General features: G+C 32.7%; 2 protein-coding genes across 7 annotated transcripts in view; one reads left to right on the forward strand and one right to left on the reverse strand.

Annotated features, from left to right (window-relative positions):
- The window catches only part of LOC143228991 (muscle LIM protein 1-like), a 28,024-nt gene extending 25,703 nt beyond the window's left edge, over positions 1-2,321 (forward strand). For all 3 annotated transcript variants that reach the window (XM_076460578.1, XM_076460577.1, XM_076460579.1), the window contains one exon: positions 1,812-2,321. In XM_076460578.1, coding sequence (XP_076316693.1) covers positions 1,812-1,842 — 31 coding nt within the window. In that variant the 3' untranslated portion in view covers positions 1,843-2,321. The remainder of the gene's footprint in view (positions 1-1,811) is intronic.
- Positions 2,322-3,344: 1,023 nt separating this feature from the next.
- LOC143228990 (gamma-butyrobetaine dioxygenase-like) overlaps positions 3,345-18,582 on the reverse strand; it is a 40,415-nt gene continuing 25,177 nt past the window's right edge. For all 4 annotated transcript variants that reach the window (XM_076460573.1, XM_076460576.1, XM_076460575.1 and 1 more), the window contains exons 5-10: positions 18,168-18,373; positions 14,689-14,874; positions 11,752-11,930; positions 10,524-10,660; positions 9,775-9,906; positions 3,345-4,091 (exon numbers count right to left, since the gene is read on the reverse strand). In XM_076460573.1, coding sequence (XP_076316688.1) covers positions 4,019-4,091; positions 9,775-9,906; positions 10,524-10,660; positions 11,752-11,930; positions 14,689-14,874; positions 18,168-18,373 — 913 coding nt within the window. In that variant the 3' untranslated portion in view covers positions 3,345-4,018. The remainder of the gene's footprint in view (positions 4,092-9,774; positions 9,907-10,523; positions 10,661-11,751; positions 11,931-14,688; positions 14,875-18,167; positions 18,374-18,582) is intronic.

Consider the following 18,582-nt stretch of genomic DNA (forward strand, 5'->3'; position numbering starts at 1 on the left):
AATCTGGAAAAGATCAAATTATAGAAAAAGCCTATCGGGTAAAAATCAAGGCACTTCTCCTGATAATATAATAATAAATCTACAAAACATACTATAGACCCATTATAGAATACGCATGTCAACCCTAATTAAACATATCACAAAAACAACTACACAAACTGCAGAAATTACAAAATTCAATCATCACAACAGCATATAAAGTATCGCGCAGTACTACATAAACATTCATACAAAAGTGCGCAAACTTAGAAACTATCCGATCGACTCTTGCATAATGCATTAAATTATTTTACAAAAATTGGCCTAAAATTATGTGTGACCTCGATAGATACCATGTACATAATAAACACAGTCCTAAGTACTTCTTTCCTATGAATATATATTTAAGAATAAAATTAAGCAGGCCGTCAAACATTAGACTTTTAGATTGAGTATTATATACATAGTTTATAAATATTTTTACATAAATAGATTAAAAAAAAAAGTATTGTAGACAATACATGGACATTGCCCTAAAAAGGCCGCAGTAAGCGTGGGTTACTCTCTCCCTCAAGCACTACAACTTCAACATAGTAGAAGCTGAGAATTGAAGTGAGGGAGGGAGGAATGAGGTCTTTTTGCACCCGACCCTCCTGGGTACAAAATTTTAAACGTACCCAATACCCATAAAGAAGAGAAGCGAACCATTGCATGGATCGTCTGTCTTACTTCTATACTTTAATTGCGAATGAATGAAACATTGGGTTAGGGTGAAAAGGAACCACTCGTCTCTGACCAAGACTAAACCCTGAATATCCAACCACCAATAAACAATTTAAAAAAGGAACTCCTTGTGCCCTAATGGTGTTGGGCAATCATAAATTTAGTCAACTACTTGTACAAAAAGAAGTTCTTGATAGAAAATAGTTACAAATGCCGTCTTTTTGACACATTAATAGTAACTACTTCTTCCAAACGTACTAAGAGATAAATATACTTTAACGTCGCGCTTAATTCAGAACAGGTTGTATACAAATGGAAAAAAATAAATACTGGTGAAAATAAATTTATAATCTTGATATGTATTAACTATTTGTCGTTTCAATAAGAGACACGACGGTAAGGTGTGTAATTAGCCTAGCAAATAGGCTGAAAATATCATATAATAACACTAACAAGTAGTCGTGGTCCTGTGTGAACCTGACACTTTTTCAACCTTGTTTAAATACCGCTTATAAAACTGATTTGCCCTCGCAGTAATTTCAATGCTAACCCTAATTTACGGTCAGTCAGGTGCTCAATCTTTACATATTTCGTGGACTTAATATGCTGAACGGGTAGCGCTTTTCTGCAAATGGAACAAGATACGGTGCTAAGTAAAAACGTAAATTCCCTTATAATAAACTTCTGATTAACTTATACTGTCTGTTGCATTTCTTAAGTGATCCCTAACTACAGCATTAAAGCACGTTTTTAGTAGGAACTTCCAACTATTCTTTCTCAAATCTAATGTCATAAACAAACCATTAAATCATCAGATACTCTATGAACAACGTTTTTAAGAGGTCAACTAAAACTGTAGCCCTAAATCCTAGTAAACGTAGGTTACTTTGAAAGCCAGATCATAAATACTATTGTTAAACCTAAACACTGAGTCCAAGGTATTATGATAACTTCTTTTCATATCTTTTAACACAATGTTCCCATTTCTTGGTAAATTTTGTGCGAAGTTTACAATTTATTTTTCTCTAATACAAAATGATTGGATATTTTGTCACGCTTTATGCATACTTTAATCCACTTATAGATTTTAAAATTAATATTTTTTGTAGCAACAAGCCAACGGACCCTAACTATGGTTAATCCCTGTTCCGTTGTTAAGGCGGCTAAAACTTACCTACGGTGGAGACACACTTGAAACCTTAACCCGCCAATAACAAAATATTATTTTTTTAATTTATTTACTAATCAGAATGAAATGTTGTGATCAAGAATATTGCAAATTTAAAGTCAGAACTATATTTTTAAGACTCACATAAAAGTTCACAGTATCTTGTTTCTGTATTGCCTCTAAATAAAATGTGTTTATACAGGGTGTTCGGAAAGTCATTGTGCAGTTTGGTCTGTTAATAAATATATAAGTGCACAGTGACTTTCCAAACACCCTGTATATTGTACACAAAAGTTTAGATACTATGTATTTTAAGATGCAATAAGGAAAAAACACCCAACTTATATAATGCTTATCTCCTAAACCACTATCTTATTGTTTCTATTGATCACAAAAACCTTGTTTGATTTTAATTAAAAGAAATAAAAGTTTTTGATTATCTGGCTTTAAATGTTTGTCCAAATTTTCTTCTGAGCTAAAAAGTCTTACCCTTCCTATACTCTGAATGGACAAGGCCCATAAAAGCTACAGATGCAATACAATATATTCTGCATTCAGTTTTTTTTCACATAAATAAAAAAAACTTCAAAAGGAATTTTGCATTTTCCTTAGATTAACATTTATTACAATTCAAATACAATTAAAACAATATCCTAATTAAAAGCTAATTCTGTGAATTTATAACTCTAGAAAATGGGTGTCAACACCCATGGTTGGCCCAGCCTATTGTGTAGCTTTGTGGTTAAACACAAACAATGAAACAAATTCTTGTACATTTCCATAAATGTAAAAAAACAACTGTACATCTCCAGAATAGAACTATTTCAATATTTTGCTATTACAGCTGTGGCAAGAGCTAGCATTATCCTAAAGTTTATTAATCATGTTAAACATAATTTTTTGATGGGTGATCTGTATAACTAATATTTGTTTAGTTTTTCATCAGGTTGGAATTTGTTAGCTTGATTTCAGCAATTAAAAAGTTTAAAAATCACCTCATAAAGCGTAAGTAGTGCGTATATCAAATATAAAAAAATTTAACTCAAAAACAAGTTTTATTGGACAAAATTATTTCTTTCTATTCTGCTACTAGCAAGTTTGCATTTTTTATATTTTATACAGTTTTATTTATATAATTTAAAAATTGTTTAAACTTTAAAAATTCTTTTTATAACCACAAGTCAATGAATATTATTTAATATGTAAAAAGTGAGGAAGTCACTCTTTCCTTGGTATACATACATACCCATTTATTTAATCTGTGGGTAGCACAGGATTAAAAACATTTTATTTTACCACAAACAACCCCTCATTTTGTGTGTCACTTCATGCACAACTGAGTGCAGTTTATGTTAATACCACGAGTTAATATTGTGTCAATCCACTTTCTACAAAATTCATTATTTTCTGCTTCTTGCAAACTAAGTAAAACAAGTTCTGCACCAGACATAAATGAGAAATAACACAACAAGACTGGAGGAATACATTATCTTTAATTTTAAACACTGAAATTTGGGTGCAGTTATCATACATAATTTTTGATTGGTTAGACAGTGTTCTGTACTTACAATCTATTTAAAATATTAACCAATGAAACATGACAAAACTCAACTATTTGTATAGATCTTTGTGTTTACAAGTTAAGAACTAACATTTATACATATTCTGGCAAAAACAAAAAAATTCTAAAAACTCAAAGTTCAATAAATCCACCTTTAGTAAATAAACTTTTTTCTAGAACTTTATAGCAGATGTTAATTAACTGAAATTAAATGACCCATGTTTTCTCATTTTAATTTTCCTGTGGGTCCTTGAATTCTTGACTAATATACTAAATTCATTCAAATCTACATCATACAAACACTTAAAAAATTTGTATTGATTTTAGTGTAAGTACTTTTCACAGACATTGGAAACCACAGTGACCAAACTTCAATATACAAGAGTAACACCCTTCAAATAAAATCTGTAAGGCTTTACTTTTAATGCCAGAAAACACTAAAAGAAAGACTAAAAAGTGCATTTTTGCCTGAGGTGTGGGAAAATTAAACATTGAATATCCTACTACTATGATATAAAACATCTTGAGTAAAATTTAGGTTAGTATAACTGAACAATGAGTGAATATTGTGAGTTACACCAAATCTCCTAGTGTTCAGGCAAGAGTGACCGGTACCGAGTGAAAACTTCATCAATATCCAGATAGCATCCCTGGAGGTGCCTAGTAAAATCATGTTAAAAACATTGTAACAAGTGCACAGTGTTCAAGTAATCTATCATCTAGTTAATAATTATTAATTATAACAAACAACTAAGAAATTGTTTGTTAAGAATGTCTTCTTACAGTTTCACTTTAAAGGTGTTTTTTCATATGGGTATGCCTTTTTTTTAAATTATATTTGTAATGGAAAAGCCTCATTTATTCATTTAAGATTTGAAACAAGTAATTTTATTTGTAGGATTTACCTCTGACTCTATAATCTTTCACATTTTATTAATTATGGAACAGTACTTAAGAGAAGCCAAATGAAAACTTCTGATATTAATCACCTACCTAAAACTGACAATTGTCTCTTAATTAAATGTTAATTTTTTTAGCATTTTGTATACTTGCACTCCACAGTCAGCTGTTTAATGTTAATTCTTTCTTAATTTTCAATTAAAAATGTTAGTTATTGGAATAAAATAAGTAATTAATCTAATATTTCAACTGGCTTTTAGAAATTACAGCTTTTAACCGTGATTACCAGGCTCAATTGATTTAGTTGGTTGGTTATTTAGCATTTATTGGTGCAAAGCAACTAGGCTATTTGTGCCAAACTACCAGTAAAAAAAAGTAAAATTATTAAAATATGTAAAAACAAATATTAAATTAAAGGCCAGTTTTTGAATTAAAAAACTTGTATAGAATCAAAAAAGGACAGTGGCCCTGAATAGTTTAAAAAAACAACTGAGGTGGACAGTGTGATCATCACCAATGATACTGTTCAACATCAGACTGAGAATACCAACATGACCCAGAAGAACTGGATAGAAATGGATAATAAAGACAAACAAGTCAGTTGGTTTTGAATATCAACAAAAACAGGGTGAGAACTAACATGAAGCAATCCAGAGCCAGTAGAGAGCTAAGCGAGTTGGTATAAATAGTACAGTTTGTGTACTGCACAGTTTCTACGATCCAGGACAAGAGAAACATTACACAATTTGATAGTGACCACAGACACTGTAGAGGGGATCCTGTGTGCAGCCACTGAACCACAACAAACAATAACAGAGCTCACAGAATCACCTGATTTCAAATAATCAGTATAAATGGGAACAGAAGGATGGTTTGAAAGATATTCAAGCAAATTGAGAATATACACCTTCCTCAGATGACTTGTAGAAAGGTTACATTTGAAGACTGTAATAACACATGGTTGGATGGGCTGACCAGTGGTGACACCATCATTCAAACCCAATTCAGTCAGCTGCACCTACATGTAAAGGCCAAAAGAAACAATGGTAGACTATCTATTCTGAAAAAGCATGGCCCACTGAGGAAGGAAAACACAACCCCAGGTGGGATGGTATGGTAAGGATCAAAGTTTTGAAGTATACAATAAAGACAGTTGCAAGTGGCAGAGGTGTAGAAAAGGTTCAGGAGACCCAGTATACAAACTTTGGACTGAAGATGTGCAGAAAACCCTGTGCAGAGCCAAAGCCCCAGATGGTGAACAGGTTCCAACATCTTCAAGGCCAATGGAATGAAGGCACAATAAATTTTTAGCATAGAATATCAATCTGCACCCTAAGGGGTGTGAGAGAGGACACAGGATGTTCAATGCACTTGTACACTGACATATAGCTAAGTACTTTGCCTCAGTGACCACAGGGAGCACAACCTCACCAAGACTGAAATAAGATGTAGAAGTCCTTGACAGAGTTCATTTGCAACTGTGGCAGCATTAATCTTTCTAATGAAAAGTGTGACACCCACACAGGGTTGGAATCATTGTCCCATTCAAAATTATTTAATAAATATTGGACAAATGGCCATGCAACCCAAGAGTGGAGGTCTTGCAGATTACCATACGTCCCTCCATGTAATATCCTAAGCCATGGTCAAAAATACAGAAACAAGATGTTGCTTGAGAAAGACTTCTCTGATTGACACTTCATACTGCTCACTGTGGAGCACTGCCATCAGAACCCATACTGGGTTGGTGAGAGGAAGTTGTTTGATTCAAGGAACCAAAAAAGGCAAACATTAACCATCCTCTCTCAGATCTTACAGAAACAGCTAGTCAAAGCAATTAAATAAAATCTTGGGATCCTTCCCCAGCTTAGAGAAAGGAAGGGCAATAGCCTGACACCAAGCATCAGGAAAAGCATTCTCCTGTCAGATCAGTTAAAAACAACCAGAAGTGGTAGGAAAGAGATGGTGCAGCATCTCATAGTGAATATCATCAGACCAATAAAGAGCTAGTTCAAGTTCCACCAGTGTAAATGGGCTGATTGTAGTCATAGAGATGATTGATCTGAAAGCAAAGAGGCAACTGATCTGCCCAAGACTTCATGGCTAAAAGGTGGGAGATGAAGCAGAAGTGCTAGATGTACTAGAAAAGCTTTTGTCAAAAGAATCAGCAATACTCTGGGCCTCTGCATCTTCCTGGCCATTAGAAAGCAATATTGAAGGGGGGGGGGGCAGAAGTACACTGCCCACCAATCTTATAAATTTTGTCCCATATGACTTTGGAACTGGTGGTAGGAGAAATACTAGTTGCATACTTAATTCAAAATTCCTTCTGGATTTGACATCTTACCTGCTGGGCATGTGCATAGGACTGCTTAAAAATAATGTAGTTTTAAAGTGTGGGATACCTGTGAAAGATATCCAAGGCTCATTTTTGAGACTTCTGTGACATGTGACAAACAGAATTGCACCATGGACAAAGATACTGTGGAAAAATGTTCAGGTTTTAGAAACACAATGAGCAGCTGACTGGACAATACAGTCAGTCACTGCTTCCACAAGGTTGTCTGTTGATAGCAGCAAAAGAGGGCCAGTTGGCCTGGTCCTGCTTCCATTGAGGCATATGGGTCAGGTGGCATTGAACATGGCCATTCTCTCTCAAAATGATAGGAAAATGATCACTGCACTATGGGTCACTTTGAATTTTCTAAGAAAAGAGAATGGAAGCAAACAGATCAACAGCAGTAAAAGACTAACTAGGTGCATGAAAATAACTGTAAACACAATACTGAAAGGAGACAAGTTGTGATCTGAGAGCATGTATTCTAAGAAGCTATCTTTTCATCAATATCAGTGCCTCCCAAATCCCCCATGATTAAAAAGGGAGACAGCAGTTGTTCAATGAAATCATGAAGGTCTCATCGATCACGAAGAGACGTGTAGAGAGAAGAAACACTGATAATGTGACTCAAGGAAATACAGATAGCTACCACCTCCAAGAGTGTATTGAATGTGGCAAAGATATGGCAGAAACGTGCTGGTTGACCAGCAGTGCCACACCTCCATACGCTCATCTATCACACAACCTGTCACTTTGGTTGGTTTGGTGTTTATGGTGCAAAGCATATAGGCTATCTGTGGCAAACATCTGGGATAAAGTTAAAATTAAAGTAAAATTATTAAAATTTGTAAAAAGGAATTAAGGTAAAACAAAACAAAGTTTAATTTTTTTAAAATTCAAAACAGAGTTAAATCCAATTTTTATATCTAGTTTACAGCAGTAAGAGAGAAACTACAGTAATACAACATGTAAAGGACTTTCTGTAGCATAATTTTAATTACCATAACTTGCCAGGATGACTAACAGGTAAGTTCAAACATCAGCATTAGACACCTGAAGTTGGCCTTTCCAGTCCTAGTTTTGAGTTATTTGATGTTATGGACATTTTCTAATTTCAAACCAAACTAGTTGTACTTTGATTCTTAAAAGGGAATCACATTAAAAAAGGTCTAATATATGAAGTAAAAAAACTTAAATTGCATTAAAAAAATGAATAGCCTTTAAAAAAAACTAAAAACAATTTCTAAGATAGACAGTGTCACCATCGCCAATAACACTGCCCAACATTACAAATAAACCTCGAGACAGAACATGTTTAAAACAGTGCCATCGTTGAGAGTCATAACAATGGCAACACAGTAAAATATGGCTTATTGTGATCTGAGTGTCACACAGACAACACACTGATGCATCAGTCTCAGATAAAAGAAAACAATGAGTTAAAAAACTCTGACCACTTCCTCTTTCCAATTCTCATGGAAATATGTCCAAAGTCTAATAAAGGGCTTTATTTGGTAAAGCTTGTTTTCACATTGCTCACTCCAAGTCAACTGCCAAGAAGCTGAGCCTTGAATACAGGACCATAGTCCATGTATGGAACAGGCACAGCAGTGATAAAGCCAGAGCAGATTTCCATGAACACCAACATGGCCTGGTATCCAGAAAACTGGATAAAATTAGATCTTAAAGAGTAATGGGCCAGTCAGTTTTGAATCAATGTGAAGCTATTCCAGGGTCAGTAGAGAACTATCAGTATAAATAGTGCAATTTGAGTACTGCTTAGCTTTATGTGATCCAGAGCAAGAGAAATGGCACACAGTTCAGCAGTAAACACAGAAACTGTAGAGGAGATTCTGCATCCAACCACCAAACCATAACAAACAATGGCAAAGCCCACACAGTCACCTGATTTTGAACCATCTGTATAAATAGGAATGGAAGAATGGTTCGAAAGATGTTCAGCAAATAACAGACAGTATTTCTAATCAAAAGTGTCTGCTTTTCTCAAATGATTTTAAGATAAGCCACATTTGGAGACTGTGTATAAGCTCTGGACTGGGGAAGTGCAGGTAGCCCCAGTGCAGAGCTGAAGTACCCAATGATGAAGGGGTCCAGCACCTTCAAAGTCGAGGTCCTGGCAGAGCCATAGTCTAGTTCTGATTGAATAAGGGCACAATATATCTTTAGCACAGAACATCAATCTACTCCCCAAGTGGTGGAAGAGAGGACACAGAGGATGTTCAGCATTCTTGTACATTTGACTCGTAGCTGCTTGATATGTGGTATAAAAGTCAGCTTACAGTCAAAAATTAGCTCCAAAACTTTGTCTCACAGACAACAGGCAGCACAACTTTATTGATACAGAGTTCAAAATCGAGGTGAATACCCCACTGGCAGCAAAAGTGTAGGCAAACGATTTTAGAGAGAAAAGTTAAAGCCATTTTCTGTGGTTCACTTCAGTAAATGATTAAAAGCAGGCTGTAGCTGCTGCTCAATATGCTTCATGTTTGACAACTGACATGTGATGATTACAGGAATTCAAGACCAAAGTGGGGTGTGAGGGTCACATCTCTGAACCACCAGGATCCTCTCCTCCCCTTCACAGGTTGCCACATGTGATAAAGACATAGGTGGATGTTCAGATCTCAGAGGAGGTAAACTGTAAAAACAGAACCTTCTCTGGGAGGTCCCCTCACAATGTACACAAGGGGTCAGTTAACTTATTTAAGAAACAAATTTTAACCTGTAACTGATGCATATCAGGATTAAATTGTCTTTCATAATTTCTTAACTTAAGACCATAAACAAACAGTAACTTCAAAGTTAAAATATACATCATATTCAAAATAGCCAAGAAACTTCCAATAATAACTGGAAGCCTTCATGAACATTTAAAGAAATGGCATTGCAAGAAAAAGCCAACATAAACTATTGTCAGCCTCTATCTTCGAATACTTCAATGTGGAAAAAAAACCTGAGAAAATAAAGGCAGTACATAATTGACATTAGGAAAGAAACTTTTCATATAAGTTTAGAATTTATCTTAATTCTCATAAACTTTAAACTCTTAAATAATAACTACTATATTATATCTCTTGCTCTCACCTCTGCAGCTTTGAAGGATCAAAACTTGTGCGTCCATGAAGTACTCTACGGTTGTTGAAAGCTACAAGGTCACCAGGTACCAAGTTGAACGATAGCTGAGATTGAGGATCTCTCATTTTCTGAGCTAGTAACCTGGTAAAAGTGTTTAAATATATTGGCATCAACTGTACAAAAAAAGTACTAATACACACTTCCTACGATAATTATACGACTTATTAGCACTTAAATGCTAAAACATTAGCTATTTTCAGCCTGATTTAAAAAAAAGGTTCATAATTTCAGTAGTGTATGACATCCATACAGAGCAGTCTTCACAAATTTCATACACTATTATTATGCATGACTAAGCATTACAGAGTTAAATGCATTATTCACTACTAACTGAAAGTATGCAAACACAGAAGTCAAATTACAGAATCAAATTCACAAGCCTCTCAGTTTTGCCATTTGAAGTAGTTTAAAGTTATGAAATAAAATAACATGTACTCACAGTGAGTAGAATTTTTGATTGGTGATCCCAAAATTTCTTAAGCTGCTTATGAAAGCAGTGTTTGAATAACTAAGAATGGCATACCCTCCTGCTCTTGTTTTTAACAGCCCATGTTATGTGAACAAATTGGATGCCATATTTCAACAAAAACTTACCACTTAAGATATGAATCTACCAGTTTATGCAGTGATGTACAGCAACTTGAATTTTGTTAAAGAATTAATAACACCTATGTTTGAGTATAATAATTTCAATTTACCTGTAGGCATGATAGAAGGGCATCACCAAGTGTGAAGGAAGCTGAACAGGAGCCAAAGTCCGGTTGTTGTAATGAATCTCTTGAACTTCCCCATCTTTGTCTACACAGATCACAGGTATGGTCTGGCTGTATCTCATCTAAAGAAAGTGGCAAATCACAGTTTACTCGTATGAAAACTTAAGGTTATTTTCTAATTGCCTATGACTATAACCAAATTAAAAGCAACAGGTGTACATGTATACATATATTTCTAGATATATAAAAATTCAAAAGACAACCTAAGAAATGAATGCATGACAATTTTCCTACCTTATTCAGATTTTAAAAATGAAAATTTTCTTTTGATGCATCATTTAACTGTTCCTCAGTGTAATAAACTGAATTACTAAAATTACCAGATACAGCTATATAACGATTAAATGTCAACCAGAATTTTGAATGAATGCAATACTGCAATCAGTGATCAGTTTCAATGAACATACAAGGTACTGTTAAACAAGTTCTGGTGGTATTGTTTCTATTTAATTAAGTACTTGACAACAAGAATGCTGAAAATACACTAAAATAATCATTAATAAAAAAAATGCCTTTGAGAGAAGAAGCAATACTTATTTATCTACTGTCACAAACTGCGAGAGAGAGAAATGCATTTTTTTTAACATTAACGCCTGCCTGTTCACAAAAAGAAATTGTTGATTTTGTAATAAATCACATAATCAGCTGTTGGGAAAGTCTGCCCATTTTAATTCTGGATACTTTTATCATTTGTCTACTTCCATTTTCTTTCTACACATTTCATGTATGGAATCTTTAATTAAATAATACTGTGTTCATAAATCCTTACCCTATTTCTGATGCATTATTTCGCTAACAAATTTTACACCCACTTCACCAATTTAATGATGATAATCGTTGTCAAGAAACTTGATAATACAAGTAACATCTCAAACCACTACTATATCTGTCATATTCCAGCCAGTCTGTACAGTCCTGGTAACCAGGGAAAAAGGCCTTATCAGCACTAGTTATAACATACATGGTGTGCTTGATATGCCATTATACACCTTTTTATATTTTCATTAAATTTTTAACTTGTAATTCAAAACCTTGAATCTTGAAAAAGCAGTAAATATTTATAATTTTAAGAAGAAAAAAAAAAGAGAACATTCCTTTTCTATAAACACATTTTACCAATTTTACCAAGACTTGTATACTAAAGGAAACTCACTGAATGGCTTTTGATAGCAAAAGTTATAGGGGTTGAAGTAAGAACATGAAATGAAGCAGGATGGTTGTCCTCTAACCACTTAGCAACATAAAATCCATCCACAAAGAAAGATTTTCCTCCAAAATCTTCTCCAATATCATTAGGATCACTGGCTTTCAAACAATGCAACATTTGTAAACCTGAAAAAAAGAACTCCAAATGAGAAAACAAGACTTTCTAACATGCAATTTTATAAAAATTACTTCAAAAATAGTTTAGTTGTTTTTAATAAAAAAATTAAGGAACCTAAATATTTTTAATAATCTACTATTCATTTTTTTAGATTTTTTATAATAATTAAATGATTTTCTTCAAAACTGTAAAAGATGTACAAACTTGTTGTTTGCAGGTACAAACATAACCCACTAGTACATATTTTATACAGCATAATATTTTATTCTTTGCAGTTTTTTCTGTTACCATCATTTATGAAATCATGCCCTACACCTTTAGAATGAAAAGGTCTATAATGTGCAAAGGTAACAAAAAACACAAAGTTGTAGTTATATTATACATGTTAATTATAAAGAAAACCTTACACCTTAACTCATTATATCAAACTATTAGAAGTACATAGATCACATAAGACTACAATACAAGGCAAAATATTTTTATATCTTATTGAGGAAAGCTTGATGTGCCCAAGGATTACACTGTACATTCATTTTCTTTCTGACATTTCATTGACTGTTTTTAATAGGTGGCATCATCACACCCACTTCACAATTCCCACAGCATTCACCACTATACTTGTGTCACTCACTGATCAATTTATGTCTCAAAACTGTTTCTAATTTTGAGGCTGCTATGAAGCCTAACCATAATCAAAAGGGTCTCCTAAAATAAGGCACAACTTCAATAATTGCAAACAGAGTAGAGAATTTGGATTTAAAGAGGTTTGTTACATCTACAGTGGTTACAAAATTCAAACATCCATAAGATTTCATTTCATTACTTATTGATAATCTCAACACGAGGTGATTACTCTTTATATATATATATATAATCTTACATTCTAACACTTCTTTTAATTTTCCCATCCTGTGACATATGTTGAAAAAATAAGATTTTACAAGCATTTTGTAGCCTTTCTAAAAATAAATTTCAGATTTTCTGGGAAACAGTTGATGAACATATTTTGTAGTTTGTAAGTGATGAATTGCAGAGATATATGTGTCCCCTACCCTAGTTGCCAGAGACTAGTAACCAAAAGTAACCACCATTCCTGACTATAAAGAGATGCTGGATAGCAAAGGAGTAGGGGAAGTCAGATTAGCCACCTTGCTTACAACAGTAATATGGGAATTCTTCCCCATGAATATTACATCTAATTTGTTTATTTTGCTTTTCTAGAAATTATAATGATACTGAAATTCACAAGGCAGCAGAAAAATCACAATCCATAACAGGATGATGGGTAACACAGAAAATCATGACCAGCACCTTTGTCAATAAAAAGTGGTAACATTATCTAAGTGAGGTGCTAATATACAGTACCAGGATAGAAAGAGCATTGACAGTGGTAGAGAAATTTGCAAATCAAATATTGCAAAGGCCATTTAAGTGGAGTATAAAAGATTGGAGCATGCAAGACCAATACTATATTGTCAGCAGATGTTAGTATGTATTAGAATATGGTAAGTAGTTAGGTATTCAGTGTTTATTGGCACAAAGCTACAAGGCTATCTGTGCCAGACAAGATGTGGTACAGTATAGGTATAGGGCAATTAAGGTCAAATATGTAAAATTTGGAACTGCCAGGAAGACTGAAGCATCAAGATTTGGAATATGGTTCTGAATCACTCTGCACATCATATTCAAACTTATTAAAATAAAATTAATGGTTCTTAATTTGACTAGTGCAATTTTGTTTCCTTAGGGCAAATAGTTTTAATATTTAATAATTCTAAACACATGGTTTTCTTTATAACCACTCAATTTACAATTCACCATGAAAGACAGCTTAAAGATAAGCCTAAAATAACTACTGTTTGTGTGTGTGGATGTAAGATAATCATCCAGCAATCAATACTGTTTAACATATGATGAATATAAAAATTTTTTTAAGCACTGAGCTTGGAGAATACTTGGAGTTAGAGAGCATGAAAGTTGACCACTGAAAACACTACTTTGAGCTACAAGACAAATGAAAATTTGTATAATGGTTCTAAGTTTAACATGAAGTTTAGCTATGATTTAAATACTCATTTTTTGTGACTCTTATTTTAAGCATAATACAACATAAATAGTCTGTGATATATGGACACAAGTGAAGCAAATATTACATACTATTCAATTTCTTAATCATAAACGTTTTACAAGGTCACCTAGATACACAGCAATGATGGCTAAGGAATAATAAACCTCAAAACTGGTTTTCAAATATTTTAATTTCTGTTTATATTTTACCTGATTAAACCTACTTCAGAACTGAAATCATTAATTCCATCAAGTTATTCAACAGAAGTTTAAAACAAAATTCTCAGGGCTTGACATGAAAAGGGTACCTTTTGAGTGGACTGTTACAAAGCAAGTTTAATACGTACTTTGTTTCTGAAGGCATGGCCTTTCATACACTCCTCAAATTGCCCATCTCTGTGGTTCTTAAACTTTGTAGTGAATTACCTGAACTTTTTTTTCTTAACTCAAGAGAACCACAGTGGAATCTATACACTATATTGAAGCTTCCTTTTATAATTACTCAACCTTTTCCATGGATTATGGATTGAAAACTATTTATCTCTTTTTATATCTTGAAAATTAAACATCAGGTTGAAAAAAAACTCCAGTAATGACAAGCTTACAAACTAATTTTTATTTGTGAAATTACTTTTACTTTATTATGTATTTATCTAACATTCTAAGTTGAGATAAATTAAAAAACTGGTTTCAGCTTACCAGGTGACTTTTCACGGTAGTTCATATCCGTATGCAGCTCCAAGAAACGTCCAGTGAAAGCAAGATGTTTGGGATCACTTTGAACAGGCTCGGATATGACATCAAAAGTAGGTCCCCAAATTGTGTTCTTTACATAAGCAATCCTGTCAGCTACCTTAAGGATTTCATCTCTCTCAAGGGGACAATCTGAAATCACACCAGACAACAAATAATCTTAAACACATTTGCCAAATACAATAAAATATAGTCAATAAATTTATCATTAGAAGCATGTTTCAAACTCCTATAGTGAACAACTTACAAAAATCTTGCAAGTTTAGAAACTGCAAAGTCTCTGCTATAGGTTACTACACTATTAAATAAAAAGAATGAATAAACCACATCAACACCAAATTCACTATTTTACAAAGCAAGATATTATACCTAAATATTCAGAATTTAACTTTTCAAAAACTATTAAAATTAAAAAAATATATATTAACTAAAACACAGAGAATGTTGACTACTCCACTTTAATATCCTTAAAGCCCGATACATAAAACACTTAAAGTTTCATATAATCCGAGCATTATAACTGCAAGCTTTCCTGATGCTAATATTTTTCTGTTGTTCAAGCATCCGTTAGATTTTCTACTTTAAATATCAGAAATGTGTGTTTAACAGAGAAAGTTAGCTTCAAAAGAAAAGAAACAAACCCAATCCAACTCCTTCAAAGCCAAATATCAGAAACGTGTGTGTGCATTTTAACAATCTTAGCATGAGGAAAAAAAGAAACACAAACCCAATGAAAGTGCTTTAAGAAAGTGTGCTCTCCATTATCATTTATTCCGCTAAAGGAAAGTCCTCTTCCCAAAAGCACTCAGGTTATTGCAGAACATTCAACAACATTAACTACAGTATACAACCTATATACTGAATGGAAGGATACTAGCAAAAAACAAAAGAAACAAATGTTCTTGGGATATTTTTGTTAACTTGAAACCAAAATTATCAAACATACATAATGCAAATCTGTTTTTAAAAATCCCCACACCAAACTTTTAAATTCTCAAAGCTATTTACTTCCTTTAGACAAGAAACTAATAGGCTTGTCCACCAAACTACAGAAGATTTACTTTCACTAAAAATTTCATGTCAGCATTTATAACTGGTGGAAAAATAGAGCCATAAAAGTACATTTAGAAAGAATGGCAGAATGAAGTAACAAATTTTAAGCAGCACTGTTAGAATTTTTTACATTTTTCTCAACTAAGTACATAAGTGTGCAGGCAGTACTTTTATGAAAACAAAGAGTGCTTTATATATAAATGAAGTACTTTTAGTAAATAAATGTTGAAATTAAAGTTTTCCACAAAACAAAAATTAAAAGCATAAATACATAGGTAACACTATGTGCTCAAGCCCACCACAATGTATAATTCATTGCTTACTTCAGACATACCTGCCAATGTAGTCCCAGTCTAATATTTAGGCCTAAGTTCAAAGAGTTTGGAATTTTGTTTTTAATGTGCTTCATTTTAATTTATTACACAAAGATACAAGGTAATAACTAAATTAAATTATTACAGTTAATATTCCAATTACTTATAGAAGAATATCTTACTTTAACAAATGCCACTTCAATTTTAGGCCTAAGAGTTAAGAGTTAGTTACAATACTGAACAATAAATAATTTATAAACACATACTAAAATACGTATTGAGAAATGTGCTGAAATAATACAAGTCTGATGAATTACTGTGGTCATTAAATTATGGTAACAGTTAATAGAAGTTATAGTGCTGATAGGCAAGTAGAATAGGTTATAAAAAATATATAACATTTGTTAATTTTCAAAATCCATTTAAAATACAAGAAAATTTTAAAAAATAAATTAATAAAAAAACAGAAAATATAACACTTTTAAATATAATTTGATTACCAATGTGTAGGGAACAAGTATACATAATCAGCCTCTACTGAATAATAGAAAAAGGTTGATTAATAGCCTTGGTTAAATCTACAATTTGAATATTTTAAATTTAAAAGATGAAACAAAAAACTCAAAATATGAGGCATAGCAGTCTATGCTTCTAGTTTTCAGATACAAAAAAAAAACTTTGGCAATAGATTAAGGTTAGCCATCATAATTAAAAATTGGTCATACAACAGATCCTTGGCTTATTGATATATATATTGGAGATCCATTATCTAAACCAAAGTATTAGGTATCTATAGTAAAGTCCAATTAACAGTCTTAAATTCTGATGACAGCAATTACAATGTAGAAAGACTTTTTTTTAAATATTCACGAGATCTTAGATCATAATATTTGAGATATATTTTTATATAGTATAACATTATATGTGAAAGATACAAACATTACAAATGAACAGTTATTGTGAATTCCTACATCTTTTAGGATAGATCAGTAAGTTATATTTTATTCAAACTGATGAAAATTATTTCCAAGGTTCCTCACTTCTCATATTAACTTCAAACTTCAAAAATAAGCATAGGGTTGCTAATGGTATTTTACAAAGCATGTAAAGTTAGTTTTTACCGTCTTCCAAAACATTATGCTTCAAAAAAATTAGTTATTGTAGTAAATCTTCCATAACTTATGAACATAATGCCTAGTTTCTGCCATGTAAAGATTTTTTTTAAAATCTATTTTAAAATTTAGATCAACTTACAAAATATTAAAATACTGTTTTTATTAATTAAAAGCTATACATGATGGATTTTGTGTATTTATTTCATAAACTGATAATGCTATTTGTTATATTTTATGCATACTCAGATATTTACAAAACTTTAAGATATACATATTATGTAAAAAATATATTGTATTTCATTAATTCTACATTAAGGCTCACATTTAAATGTAACAATGTACAAATACAAAAGAAAATCTTAAAATAACATGTTTAAAAGTTATGAAGGAATAGTTAAGTTGTTTAAAAAGTAAAAGTAGACAGCCACTGCTGACACTGGTCTTTCTTTCTAGCACATAATGATGTTATATACTCATTGTAGCTTTATACAGAAAATCAGAAGCATATTAAGTGAGCCAGCTAAAAATCATGTGGAAAATGTGGTTTCCATTAGAAGAAAAAAAAAATTCAGTCCTTTCAATCTGGATGATTCAATATGATAATTAAAGTTATCTTTATTATCCAGATGGAAGGAAGAAAGGAAAAACTTCCACCCACTGGTTGTTCTGTGAAACTAGCAGCATCTGGTAAAGAAAAAGATATAATTAACACTCTAAATAAAACTGTTTTCAGGAAGTAAAATAATTTCACTCAATAATGGGAATGGTAACACTATAAATGAATTTTTGAAGACAAAAAAAGAAAAGAAAAGAAAGGCGTCGGTATCTTCTTCGCAGTAACACTGTGTCAAACCTAATTAACACTGTCTCGAGATGATGCAAACAAGTCTGTAGGTCTTCCTAGCTGAAAACTCTTCTCAGGAATATCTAGTTAAAAACTCACTTCTCAGAATAGCAACTCCATATTTGTAGATCATCTCCAGCCAGGCATGTAGGCCACCAGATGTCTCCATCATCTCTTTATAAGATATTTCAGGCATGTTCCTCCATATTGAAACACGATCCCACACTTCCAGTGGAGGCAGTTTAACTTGATCCTTCTCATTATGGAAGGTTTCCATGGCAAAACATCTGCCGTATTTATACAGCCTACACAATACAATGGATGAAAAAGTTATACGGCCAGGAAGGCAGTACAGCACAGTCACTCAGCCTACCTGGCACTAACAATTGACCAGAGTTTAAATAAACTACAGATACAGTTTCTGAGGTTTATAAACTAAAGCTAGGAAGTACACTTCTAGTTAGTAAAATGAAAAATTCAGTTTCATTTCCAAGGTTTATTTAATAATTATATC

Source organism: Tachypleus tridentatus, chromosome 10, assembly GCF_004210375.1.
Source record: "Tachypleus tridentatus isolate NWPU-2018 chromosome 10, ASM421037v1, whole genome shotgun sequence".
Lineage (NCBI taxonomy): Eukaryota > Metazoa > Arthropoda > Merostomata > Xiphosura > Limulidae > Tachypleus > Tachypleus tridentatus.